The sequence below is a fragment of the Thamnophis elegans genome, chromosome Z (assembly GCF_009769535.1).
Source record: "Thamnophis elegans isolate rThaEle1 chromosome Z, rThaEle1.pri, whole genome shotgun sequence".
NCBI lineage: Eukaryota > Metazoa > Chordata > Lepidosauria > Squamata > Colubridae > Thamnophis > Thamnophis elegans.
In genome coordinates this window covers 108210420-108223140 of record NC_045558.1, presented here as the reverse complement: position 1 = coordinate 108223140, position 12721 = coordinate 108210420, and the positions used below count along the sequence as shown (strand labels likewise).

At 44.5% G+C, this 12721-nt stretch overlaps 1 protein-coding gene across 2 annotated transcripts in view; it reads left to right on the top strand.

Annotated features, from left to right (window-relative positions):
* LOC116523026 (very long-chain acyl-CoA synthetase-like) overlaps positions 1–7977 on the top strand; it is a 39889-nt gene extending 31912 nt beyond the window's left edge. For both annotated transcript variants that reach the window (XM_032238178.1, XM_032238177.1), the window contains 2 exons: positions 4640–4770; positions 6969–7977. In XM_032238178.1, the coding sequence (XP_032094069.1) occupies positions 4640–4770; positions 6969–7145 (308 nt within the window). In that variant the 3' untranslated portion in view covers positions 7146–7977. The remainder of the gene's footprint in view (positions 1–4639; positions 4771–6968) is intronic.
* Positions 7978–12721: the final 4744 nt, after the last annotated feature.

The following is a 12721-nucleotide window of genomic DNA, read 5'->3' as shown; positions in this document are numbered from 1 at the left end:
TGGACACCACTGAGCGTCTGTTTTCCAAATTAGCTCCTGAGCAAGAACTGCCTCTCCAAAACTCTTTTTGAATGTAATGCAGAGGCAATGCACCCAACCAGGGTCCTTCCCCCACAACAACACAGATAGGAAGCTTTATGGATCAGGGCAAGAATTAGAAGGTCTGCTCCAGGTTCCCTCAGTGAACGCTCCTGTCGCCGCCTTAGCTTCGCCCACCATCATCCCTTCAGAGGTGTGAGAGGGGCTTCAGGTGGATGATTACAAGACAGAGATGACTTTCCACATGACTCATCAGGTTACCACCTGGCTGATCTGCACGACTATGGCTGCGTCTTTCTTTAATCGGACTTCTTTAGTATGGCTCCATCAATTGCAGGCCAGGATTTCGTCAGAGGACATTTGTCTCCACCAGGATATTAACAAACTGGTGGCAGCCGTGGAATATTCCTCGGATACAATGCTCAATGTGACCAAGTTCACTTCCAGAGCCTTGGCTTCCATTGTTTCTTCCCATCATCTGTTGTGGCTATGCCACTGGCAGTCAGACTTGTGCTCTAAGTGGTGCCTTGCTTCCACTCCTTTCAAAGGGGGGAAGCTGTTTGGGGATGCCCTAGACCCCATATTGACCGAGAATAAGGATAAGTGCAAATTCCTGCCCACTTTACACCGATGGGCGGATCACAGATCTCAACCTTATTTTCGTAGGCAGTCCTTTCAGCCTCTTGAACATTCCTTCAATTACCAGCCATACCACCAGCCCTATTCTCAGGGATCGGATCAATTCCAGGATAGATTAGGGTTGCAAGACAGAGGTAGACAGCAGCAGTTCCATCAGCAGTATTCCTTTTGAGGATTGGGCAGTAGGCCCTTCTGTCAATATAAGTGACTCTTCAGTTTATACTTCCATTGACAGTCGGCTTCTACACTTCACCAGCCAATGGGAGTTGATCACGTCAGATGCCTGGGTTTTTCAGACTGTGGGTCTGGAGAGTTCCCAGACAATTTATCATAGGGGTCTCATGAAAACCAAGATCCAACATCTGTTGAATATCAGAGCCATCGAGCCAGTTCCATTGGACCAGGAGGGATTAGGTTTTTACTCAATCCTTGCCTTAGTTCCCAAAAGCTCAGTGGTGGTAGTGATGAACAATCCTAGACTTAAAGAGGCTCAACATCCATCTGGCGCACAAATGATTCAAGATGCAGTCCCTTCAAGCCATCTTGGGATGCATCCATCAAGGGGACCTACTAACATCTATAGACATCAATGAAGCTTATTTCCATGTTTCAATAAGATCATCTCACCAGAGGTTCCTGAGATTTTGTTTTGTTGGCTGCACTACCAGTACTGAGTCCTGCTGTTCGGCCTGTCATCAGCACCCAAGACTTTCACCAAGTTGCTTGCGGCAGTAGTGGCGCACCTCAGGTCAGTTCCAGTGAGGTTACAATGCTACCTTGATGTCATTTTAATTTTGTCAAAATGAAGGCGCACCAGGACCTCCAGACCACGATTCAGGTTCTTCAACAACACGGGTTCATGGTCAATTTCAACAAGAGTCATTTGCTCCCTTATACCAGTCTTCTACATTTGGGAGCTGTAATAAATACAATCATGTGTGATGTCTCCCTGTCCCAGGAACGATGCCTCAGCATCAAATTGATGATAGGCCAGTTACAGAGGCGATGTTTGACATCCCTTCAGTGGTTCCTGCTGCTGTATCAATGAGCCGGTGATGGCAGTTCCAACCTGCAGGTATGAGTTCCAACATGGGTCCTACGCTTGCAGCAGTGGTGGACATCCCCTGCCATTCACAAGGGCTGTCTCTTCAGGGAGCTGGGTCACAGTCACATCTGACGCCAGACTCTTTGAGTGGGGACCTCACTCCCAGAATCGGATGGCCCAAGGGCGGTGGAGCCAACAGGAGCTCGCCTAAAACATCAATTGGCTAGAGCTCTGAGCAGTATGACTAGCAGTTCAACAGTTCCAACTGTTAGTAACAGGCCACCACATGCTCATACTCACTGACAATATGGGCACGAAGGCCCACATCAACTGCCAGGGGGGGCACTCAATCCAGATCAGTCAGGATCAAGGAGGACAGGCTGGGTCAGTGGGCAGAGACTCACACCCTATCCATCAGAGGGTGGCCAATGTTCAAGCAGACTAGCTGAACAGATCGACCATGGACCATTTGGAATGGTGACTGCACCCGGATTTGTTCCAGGAGCTCTCCAGGTGCTTTGGCCGGCCAACGATGGACTTGTTTGGCCACTCAATGAACACTCAGCTCCTGAGATTTTTTTCCAGATTTCCAACCCACGGAACGAATGCTCTTCTTTGCCCATGGCCTAGGGAACTCCTATATGTCTTTCCTCCTCTACCGCTCATTCTGAGGGTCGTGCAGAAGATCCTAGCGGAAAAGGCAGAGGTACTTCTTGTGGCCCCAGACTGGCCCAGATGAACATGGTATGCCGACCTTGTCAATCTGTCCATCTCTTGCCCATGGCAGATTCCCAACAACAGGATAATCCTTAGCCAGGGGGCCCTTTTACATCCAAAGTCCCAGTGGTTGCAATTAGCCATTTGGCACTTGAAGGGGACATCCTGAAATGGGCTAATTTCTCTGGAAGGTTATTTGGACTATTCAGATGGCCAGACATCCTTCTACCAGCAGAATATACAATGCTACATGGGTGGCCTTCAACAGGTGATGCCACAGACAGAAAAAGAACCATAGTTGGTTTCAGTCCCACCGGTTCTTGAATTTCTCCAGGTTGGCATGGGTGGAGGATTAGTGCCTTCCCCCCGTGGAGGCAGGTTGCAGCGTTGTCCATGGTTCTTGAGTCAGTGGAGGAACATACCTCCATTCAACATCCCATGACCTGTAGTTTCCTTAAGGGTGCTTCAAACCTTAGTACCCTGTAGTCCATCATTATCCAACTTGGGACCTGTCCCTCATTCTGCAAGGCCTCACTTCTTTGCCATTTGAGCCATTGAGCCATCAGTCTTCGGCTGTTGACCTTGAAGGTAGTCTTCTTCATCACTATTACCTCAGCAAGGAGAGTGTCAGAGCTAGCTGCCCTATTAGTCAGACAGGAGCTCTGCATTTTTCATTTAGACAGAGTTGTTTTATGGTTGGACCCTTCGTTCATCCTGAAAGTCAACTCCTGCTTCCATTGTGGCCAAGAAATCATACTTTAAAATTTTTGTCCTACACTGTCCCATCCACTGCAATGGAAATGGCACCTGCTGGACGTCTGGAGGGCTCTCTGCTGCTACATTAAATGCATAGCATCTTTCCGGAAGTCAGATTCCCTCTTCTTCTCCTTTCAGCTGGCCACGATGGGTCATAGGGTCCCTTCTTCCACCATCAGATGTTGGATCAAAGCTTGCATCTCTTTGGCCTATGAGCAGCAATCTCAGCCATTGCCTACTGTGTTTTCCCGAAAATACAACATGTCCTGAAACTAAAGCCTTGCCACATTTTTTGGGGTGGGCAAAAATATAAGCCCCCATCCTGAAAATAAGCCCCCTGGACAACCCCCCCTCTGGTGAGGCAGAGTGCCGCTCACTGACCTAGCGGTATCCCAAAGGCACCAAGACGTGAGAGCCAGGGGGCAGAAGAAAGGCACTCATTTTGCTTGGCACCTTCAGAATACTGCTAGGTTGGGGAGTGGTGTTCTGCCTGGCTGGAGGGGGGAGTTGCCAGGTGGCTGCTCCCTTGCAAGCGGCCTCCTGAAGAGCCAGGCACAGCCTCAGGGGCGAAGCAGCCATGAGATGACCATGCTCACGAGTAGCCAACCAGCAAACCTCCTCTCCAGCTGGGCAGAGCATCATTCACTGACCTAGGGAGTATCCCTAAGGCGCCAAGCCATGTGATACTCTGCCCACCCCCCAGCTCCCGCAGCTTGGCACATTTGGGATAACCCCTAGGTCAATGCATGGAGATCTGCCAGGCTGGACAGGGAGGTTGCACAAGCGCCTGCTCCACCCCCAGCTCTCATGCCTCCCAGCCTCACCATGCCCTGGGCCAGGTGTCCTTGCAGCCGCCACCAAACTCTGAGCAAAACTTCTTGTCCGGCTTCCAACTCACTTCCAATTCTTCCAGCAGCGGCTGCTCTAGAGGTGTTTTCTATGGTTATGGGCAGCCTGCTGGACAAAGTCTTCCTCCAAAGGCATCCTTTGGGTGATGTGTATTGAAAAGGGTTCACTCAGTCTCCGGAATTCTGGACCAGGACTCTTCCCGCCCATGTGATTCTTAGCTGGGGTATATCCCATTTTGGATTCTCCAAGCAGCGCATAGGAGAAAGTCCATTGACTTACCTGAATGGCTGTTCTCTGTGCGCTGTGGGAGAATCCAATTCCGCCCTGTGTCCGGATGCTCCAGGGTGTTTGGCAGATCTATCTTCAACACATACTTACCCTCATATTGAACATTTTCTTACAGCTGCATCCCATTAAAAAACTGACTTCCAGAGGACAAGAGAGGCATGGCCAAGACTTTTTTCAACTCAGTCTCAAGGCTAATAGGCTAAATTTAACCCATGCTTGGATTCTCCCACAGCACACAGAGAATAGCCATTCAGGTAAGCCAACAGACTTTCTGAAGAGATATTTGACCATTCTGATATTTTCTAGGGCATGAAGGAAAGATTGGGATGGCAGCAATACGATTAAAGGAAGGAGAATCCTTTGATGGAAAGCAGTTATATGAACACACCAATAATTACCTGCCGAACTATGCTATACCTCACTTTATTCGCATCCAGGTGAGACTCTTCCCTGTTCCCTTGTTGTTTTACTGATAAGTTGATATAATGTAAATAAACTTTGATGGGATTTATAACAATCAAAAAACAGAAAGCTAGAATTCGTGAGTGAGGTTTTGATCCTGCTACCGCCTTGGTTGGATCTGCGTTATCTTTTGTTTATTATTATTGTTATTATTTGGTTAATCTTTGGTGAGATTCACAGCCTTTGGGGCTGGTTGGTAGCTCAACAGCTCGAGCCCTAACCAAGGACCTAGGAACTGTTAAGGTAATGCCGGACGATATAAGCTGTTCCAAGTAGGGTGTTTTTTTGTGGAATCAGAATGTTCAAGTGTGATAAATTTAAAATTTCCAAGTAGCAAGGTAGCCCTTTAGATATTGCTCCAAGGGCTCCAGTTACAATTGGGACAACACACGATTTCTTTTTCCACAGTCACTCAACTTCAATTTGCAAGTCCCAGTACTTTGTGATTTTTTCTTGCTGTTTATCTTCAATTCGTGCATCTCCAGGTATTGCAATGTCAATGAACCATACTTTTTTCTTTTCAACTATTGTTATGTCAGGTGTGTTGTGGCCAAGTGCCTGTCAGTCTGGATTCTGAAGTCCCACAAAATCTTGACTTTCTCATTCTCTAAAACCTTCTCAACTTGATGGGGTTTTTGCTGTACTCAAATCCAAACTTTTGGTGCAATTTCCAGTGAATGATCTTAGCAACATGGTCATAGTGTTGTAGGTAGTCAGTTTGTGAAATTTTGCTGCACCCACTGATCAAGTGGTTAACTGTCTCGTCTTTCTCATTACAGAAGCTATTGGTGGTAACATGTTGAATTTTTGCCTTCATGTAGTTTGTGGCTAAGGCTTGTTCTTGAGCTGCCAAAATAAAGCCTTCTGTTTCTTTTTTCAATGCTCCATCCACCTATACCATTTATCCCATATCTGGTAATGTTCTGTTTCTTCTTTTCCCTGGATTTCTTTTGTTAATTTGTCAATTTCGGCACAGTCCATAACCTTTCTTATTATTTCGTCTTCGCTTGGTATTAATTTATTTTTCCATTTCTGAGCGAAGGCAATTCTCATCGCCATAATTATATGTAAAATGAAATACTGGATTTCTTTTTTATATTTTGCAGTCATTATTCCTAGTAGAAAAACTTCTGGTTTCCAATCTATTTTGACTCCTGTTATTGCCTCTATTCAATTTTTTAATCCTTTTCCAATACATGTTTAATACATGTTTCTCAAACTTGACATCTAGATGTGGGAATTTCAACTTCCAAAATTGTGAATTGCTGAATGGGGAATTCTGGGAATTAAAGTCCACACATCTTATATTTGTCAAGAACAATGTGGCACATTACTGTTTCCTCCAGCAGCCTCTTGGCATTTTCCAGCTTCTTCTGCCTAAGGCAGCCTCTTCCTCTGCCTCCTTATAAAGCTGATATTTGTTTAATTAATTATCAAGTTGAGTGATGGAATCAGTGGTGGGGTACGGGCATACTGGTGCCTGCTGGGAGCAGCAGGCACCATTCCTATATGCGGTTCTGGAGGGCCCAACCTCCTTACCTGTATTTTAGCCGATGAGAGCTTTCGCGCATGTGCACAGAGCGTATGGTGCCTGTGCGATGCTCCACTTACCATCACAGGCGGTAAGTATGCATATGCGCACTACACATGTGCACATGTTGGATACCGGGCCCCATTGCAGCATACTGGTTGCAACGGGATCTGGAACCCACCACTGGATGGAATTCACTCTATTGCAGCAAATTGTGCCTGAATGAGGCAAAGTATATATACCAGTAAGGTGGCATAGCTACTATCAAATTAGCAGTTTTGTTGGAAAGATAATTAAATTCTATCATTTTCTAATCTAAATCAGCTTTTAGACCCCAACTGAACAATAATATCAAAGTTTATGTTGTACTTAAAAGATTGTTATTTTTTAATGACGATGATATGCTTGCTGCCTGCACTAGTAAAATGAACGTATTCCATCTTATTCACCAATCTGGTGCAAATGAAATTCTCTTCATCCATTCCATCATTCACCCCCATATAACTGATGGGCACTCTGGAAAAAGTGCAGCATGTCTTTTACAGTAATGGTGTCTTCTTCCTATGCTTTTAATTCTGCCATCTTTAGTGTGCTTTAGGAGAGCAATGGAATTATTGATTGATTTGCTCCTTTTCACCACAGGAAGCCTTAGATATCACAGGGACTTTCAAGCAGTGCAAAACCCGGATGGTAAAGGAAGAATTTGACCCTACCATCATCACAGAGCCCCTATTTTTCTTGGACAATTCAGAAAAGAACTTTGTGCCACTGACTCTGGAGATCTACCATTCTATCACAGAGAAGAAGCGGAAACTCTGAAAAGGACTTCAAACACATCATCATTCTTTTGTGGGATAGCAACCCAGGAATATAGCTTGGTGTTTCTTGACTGTAGCCTAAGAGTAGAGTAATTATCTTGGATGATTTGTTTTAATTTTCCAGGCATCTGGCAAATTAAAGATACCTGGAACAGGTATCTTGCATACCAAACTTGAGAACATTTAGAAAAGTTAATTTTATTCTTATTCTTTTTCTTTTTCCTAATAAAGACCCTTTCTGTGTCCCCATGAGATGTTTGATCTGCAGCAGAGGGAGATAAATATGTGTATGCATTACAATATGTATGAAATGGGCATCCTGTGTTGCAGCAGTGTGGCAAGCATTGTGTTCCACTTAAGTGCTTGACTTTGCATAGCAAAGCCTGTATACTTTTCCTGTGAAGGGTAACTGGAATTCATCTTACAAGAAGTTTCATACACTTCAGTACAAATACCCAGATCTTCTGCTCCATTTTCTTCTCGTGACACACACCATCGAGTTATTGTTTTATCTGTGCAAAAATTAAAAGTCTAATAGAGCTAAAGGGAAAGTGGGGAGGCTGAGGTTTGTTTTTAAAAATCAGAATTGATGTGATTATTTCTCATGGTCTATTTCTAAAATTATTGCAAGGAATCATTTCATGTCAGTTAAAAAAATATGTTATCATTTAAAGTCAGTAAATAGCTTCCAGTCTCAGAATTTTTTTTAAATTTTATCTCTTGAATGTGTAGTTCATTATATAGGGAGGAAATGTAGTATATTCTTTTAGCTTATCCATGACAGAGAAAGCCTTAACTAGAGGATAATAGAATAAATAAAATTCCTGCATTTAGTAAGGTTTGTGCATTCATTCATAGAATCCAATTCAAAAGACCAAGTTCAATGTGACCAAACAGAGGACAAGAGCTGGAAACCATACTTGATTCTACAATACTACCTGTGGCCATTCAGTTTTTCGGGGGGAGGGGGGTATTAACATTTACAGATTCTCAATCCTGTAGTCCTGAGATATGTGGACCTGTGAGGCCTAAAACCAAGAATAATAGATAATAATACTTCTAAACCAGTGATGAAATTCAGAATTTTTTTACTACTGGTTCTGTGGGCGTGGCTTGGTGGGTGTGGCAGGGGAAGGATGCTGCAAAATCCTCATTCTCTCCCCACTCTGGGGCCATCCAGAGGTAGTATTTGCCGGTTCTCTGAACTACTCAAAATTTCTGCTACCGGTTCTCCAGAACCTGTCAGAATCTGCTGAATTTCACCCCTGTTCTAAACCAAATTCTTTATTGTTTTACACTCATAAGACAAAATCTTGACAGATTGAGCTCTCCAATATCTGCACTTACAGTATACTCTGTTTAATATAAGGGAGGAGGTATCTTATAATACCATTTGTTTTGATGAACTTTTAAAGCTAGAAAACTCAATTTATCTCCCTTCTCCATTATATTAGTAATTGTGGACTAGCAATGGAATCTGTCCCTCTTTATAAACTGTGGTTGCTGAAGACCATGGTTTAGCCTTATTTGACAGCTGGCAATACAAACTACTGCTACTTGGCTGATACTATCTTGAGAAAGCTATGTATTTCAGGCTAAATCATTAAATGTATAGGTATCCCTTAGGATATAAATGGCCATTTAATGACTGTTCAAAGGCATGAATGCACCCTAAATATGTACTTATCTATCTATCGCTTGATTGCACCTGTGCGGGGGAAGATGGCTGCCGGAGCTCGCCGCTCAGGCTGGAAGAGAGAAAAAAATTGCTTGGATTGTGCTTCTGCCAAGTCCCTGACCTGCGAAGAGAGTGGAGTCGGGTGAGAAAAACCCATGACATGGATTGGTTGCTGGGAGAAATGCTTCCCAAGTGGCTTTGGACGGACTATGGACTACGGCGGTGTCAGACGGCTCTTTGGATGGCGCCCCCCTCCCTCCATGGATGGTGGCCTCAGCTGGCAGCCTTGGCTGGCAGCGTTTTTGATTGAAGTTGGGTTGGCTTTCTATTGCAGAGCGACGTTGTTCTGTCTGAAGGGCGGCACTCCCAGGCGGCTTGGACAGGCTCTGGACTCCGACGGTGTCAGATGGCTTTTTGGGTGGTGCCCCCCTCCCTCCATGGATGGCAGCCTTAGCTGGCAGCGTTTTTATCTGAAGTTCGGGTCGGCTTCTGTCTACGGAGCGGCGTTTGTTCTGCCTGAAAGGGTGGCATTTCACCGGGAGGGGCACGGCATGGCCTGATGGTTTTGGACAGCTGGATGATGTCAGGTGGGGGGCAAATGGCCCTCAGGTGGCGCCCCCCTTTTTTCTGCCTTTACTTTGGGACCTTGGGGACTTGGGAGGCCTGAGAGAGCCTGCGGTTTGGGAGAACGTGGGAGAACCCCTGGACTCTACTGACATCACTGGCCTAGTGAGGGGGTGGTTGGCCCGGATGGCGCCGAAGGAGATCGGGCGGAGTGGACTGAGTGGCTATTGATGCTCCCTCCCAAGGATGGTCCAGCTATTCCATCTCTTGGCCTGGGGGGTGAAATTATATGCCCCTCAGAGAGGGCTCACAATTTGTGAGTTCTCCTGGATATGCAGTTGACACTAGAACATCACCTGTCGGCTGTGACCAGGGGGACCTTTGCCCAGGTTCATCTGGTGCACCAATTGTGACCCTATCTGGACCGGGAGGCCCTTCGGATAGTCACTCATGCCCTCATCACCTCAAGACTGGATTACTGTAACGCGCTCTACATGGGGCTACCCCTGAAGAGTATTCGAAGACTTCAGCTAGTCCAGAATGCGGCCGCGTGAGCGATTGTGGGTGTGCCTACGTAACTCACGTTACACCTATCCTCCGCGAGCTGCACTGGCTTCCCATTGGTCTCCGGACACGCTTCAAGGTGCTAGTCGTTACTTTTAAAGCCCTACATGGTATTGGACCTGGCTACCTGAGAGACCGCCTCCTGCCAGTTACCTCCCAGAGACCTATTAGATCGCACAGACTAGGCCTCCTCCGGATTCCATCTGCCGGTCAATGTCAGCTGGTGACCCCCCGCGGGAGGCCTTCTCTGTAGATGCTCTGGCCCTATGGAACAATCTCCCTGTTGAGATCCGGACCTTTACTACCCTTCCGGCCTTCCGCAAAGTGACCAAGACCTGGCTGTTCCGGCAGGCCTGGGGCTGTTGAATCATCCAGCCCCATCCTAAGTTATGAATGTTGTTGAATTTTTAATTGTTGTTTTTTATTTTTATATCCCCCACTTCCCTTTTTATTTGTAAGCCGCCCTGAGTCTTCCGAGAGTGGGTGGCATACAAGTTAAATAAATAAATAAATAAATAAATAAATAAATAAATAAATAAATAAATAAATAAATAAATAAATAAATACTTATAATAGAGGTTAAAATTGTGAGTTTTTTTCAATTTTATTCTCCAAGTTAAAATGGAGAAAAAAGAAAACATATATAAGAATGCAATTAAAATATATATGCATAGATTGTTTCCCCTAGTTAAATACTGATAAATATGTTCGCCCTTTACAAAACAGTTACAAAAGTTACTTTGTACTTTTTTTTTTACAAAGTTTTGAATTATGACCCTAATGGACAGGCTCCATTAGGCCACACCTCGAGGCCCACACCAATAATAGATAAGGGAAAGGTTTATGTTGCTTCATAGTATTTTGAGATGTACCTGCTTACTGGTACCTGCTTGCTGTAGCATTTCCAATTGCTGTAATTGAGCTATTTTGAAAGTCTCATGATTTGTTGGGCTGAAGTCCTACTAATTATGTACACAGAGCTCCTACATTCTCATGCTATTAGGGTTGGAGCCACCTGAATCTCACAGGGCATTTTATTTTATATAGTAGGTTCTGCAAGACTCAGTCTGTGGATCTCAAAAGACGACATTCTTTAATTGAAAGTATATAAAGGACACTGACTGATCATTCTTATCAGCTAGTCAGCTAGGAGTACAGATAGTCCCTCAAATTAGACAGCATATCAAAATTGTGAGATTGATATCACTTCCTTTGCATCAGTGGTGGGATTCAAATAATTTAACAACCAGTTCTCTGCCTTAATGACCATCTTGGTAGGTAGGGCTTGGTGGTCATGTGACTGGGTGGGCATAGCCAACTCAAGGTCACTCAGGTCGATGGGCACTTCGCCTTAGCTGTTACAATGTAATAAGGGTTAACCGGAGAGGCAGTTTCTGCCTCTCCAGTTAACCCTTATTACATTGGGTTTAGGCTAGATTAGGCTAGAAACAACACCAGAATGTTTCCTTCCTGCCTCCCTTATAGGATTAGCCCTGTAAAGTGGAAAAAACAAAAGGAGATTTCTTCCAACAACCGGGTTCTCTGAACTACTTACCAACCAGTTCTCCCAAACAGGTGCGAACTGGCTGAATCCCACCACTGCTTTGCATGTAAAAATGCAATATTCATTCTCTGGCACTTACAAATAGAGCTGAGAAAACTAAGCAAACAGGAAACAAAACTTATAGTAAAATATTTTAAATGGACATTGCTAACATGCAGTTTCCTCTGAGGTCTCAGCAACTAATTGGTGCTTTATAGAAATCAATAAACTTTGGTAGTTTTTACAAGTATTTCAGGTGTTTTTGAGTCACAATTTCCATTATTCTTCCTTAGTATTGGTTGGAATCTGTGCAGATTGTATTGTGGTGGGCTTCAGTAAGCGAGAACCAGACCAGCATAGCTATAACAGCATTTATTGATTCAAAACCTGAACTGAGGAAGAGCAGGCAAATGCCTGTAAATTAAATGCCTGTAATACTCTGGGTCCACAGGGTCTTAACCAATCATAATGCTTGAAAACCCCACCCAAATATGAATGTTCAAAGTTTCTCTCCAAATGGAATGGGACTGTTCTCCTCATACCCTGCACCACCCCCTTTTTTGCCCCCAGGATCCCCCCCACAGCCATTCACCTCTACCATTTCTCCTCCGTTGAAAGGACCTAGCTGACAAAGGGTCTGGGACTAAAGAGGCTGGGTCCCAATGGCCGGTACAAACAGCTAGGGTCCTTTCAGTGGAGGAGAAATGGGAGAGGTGAATGGCTGGGGGCAGAACCCTGGGGGCAAAAAAGGGGTGGCGAAGCGTACAAGAACAGTCCTACACCCCACCCTTCAAAACAGTTGGAGCCGGCAGTGAGGGTCATCTTAAAGGTTAGTTTCACTGTAGCAGGGCTTACCCAACTATATACATACAATACATAACAGATTAGAATCTGAAAACGTGCACCTCATCTAAGTTATATGATCAACTCCACCTGAACATTTTGTCCTCCAGGACAAAACTTTGGAATCTCGCTCCCTCCTCCTCTTAAAAGTAAACAGCCTTTTTACACAGTTGATTTGTGATTTTTTTGAAACTATTGTTTTTTTCAACAAAACAACTTAAAATATTTGTTAAAATTCAATAGTGTAAACAGAAATTTGAATCCTTTGGTTTTAAGTATAATACAGATAAATATTTTAGTTGTGAATATAATGCAATATATATTTTATCCTGTTCAATCATGTCCAATTGTCAGAGAATGCTCGGACAAGTCTGTGCAGTTTTCA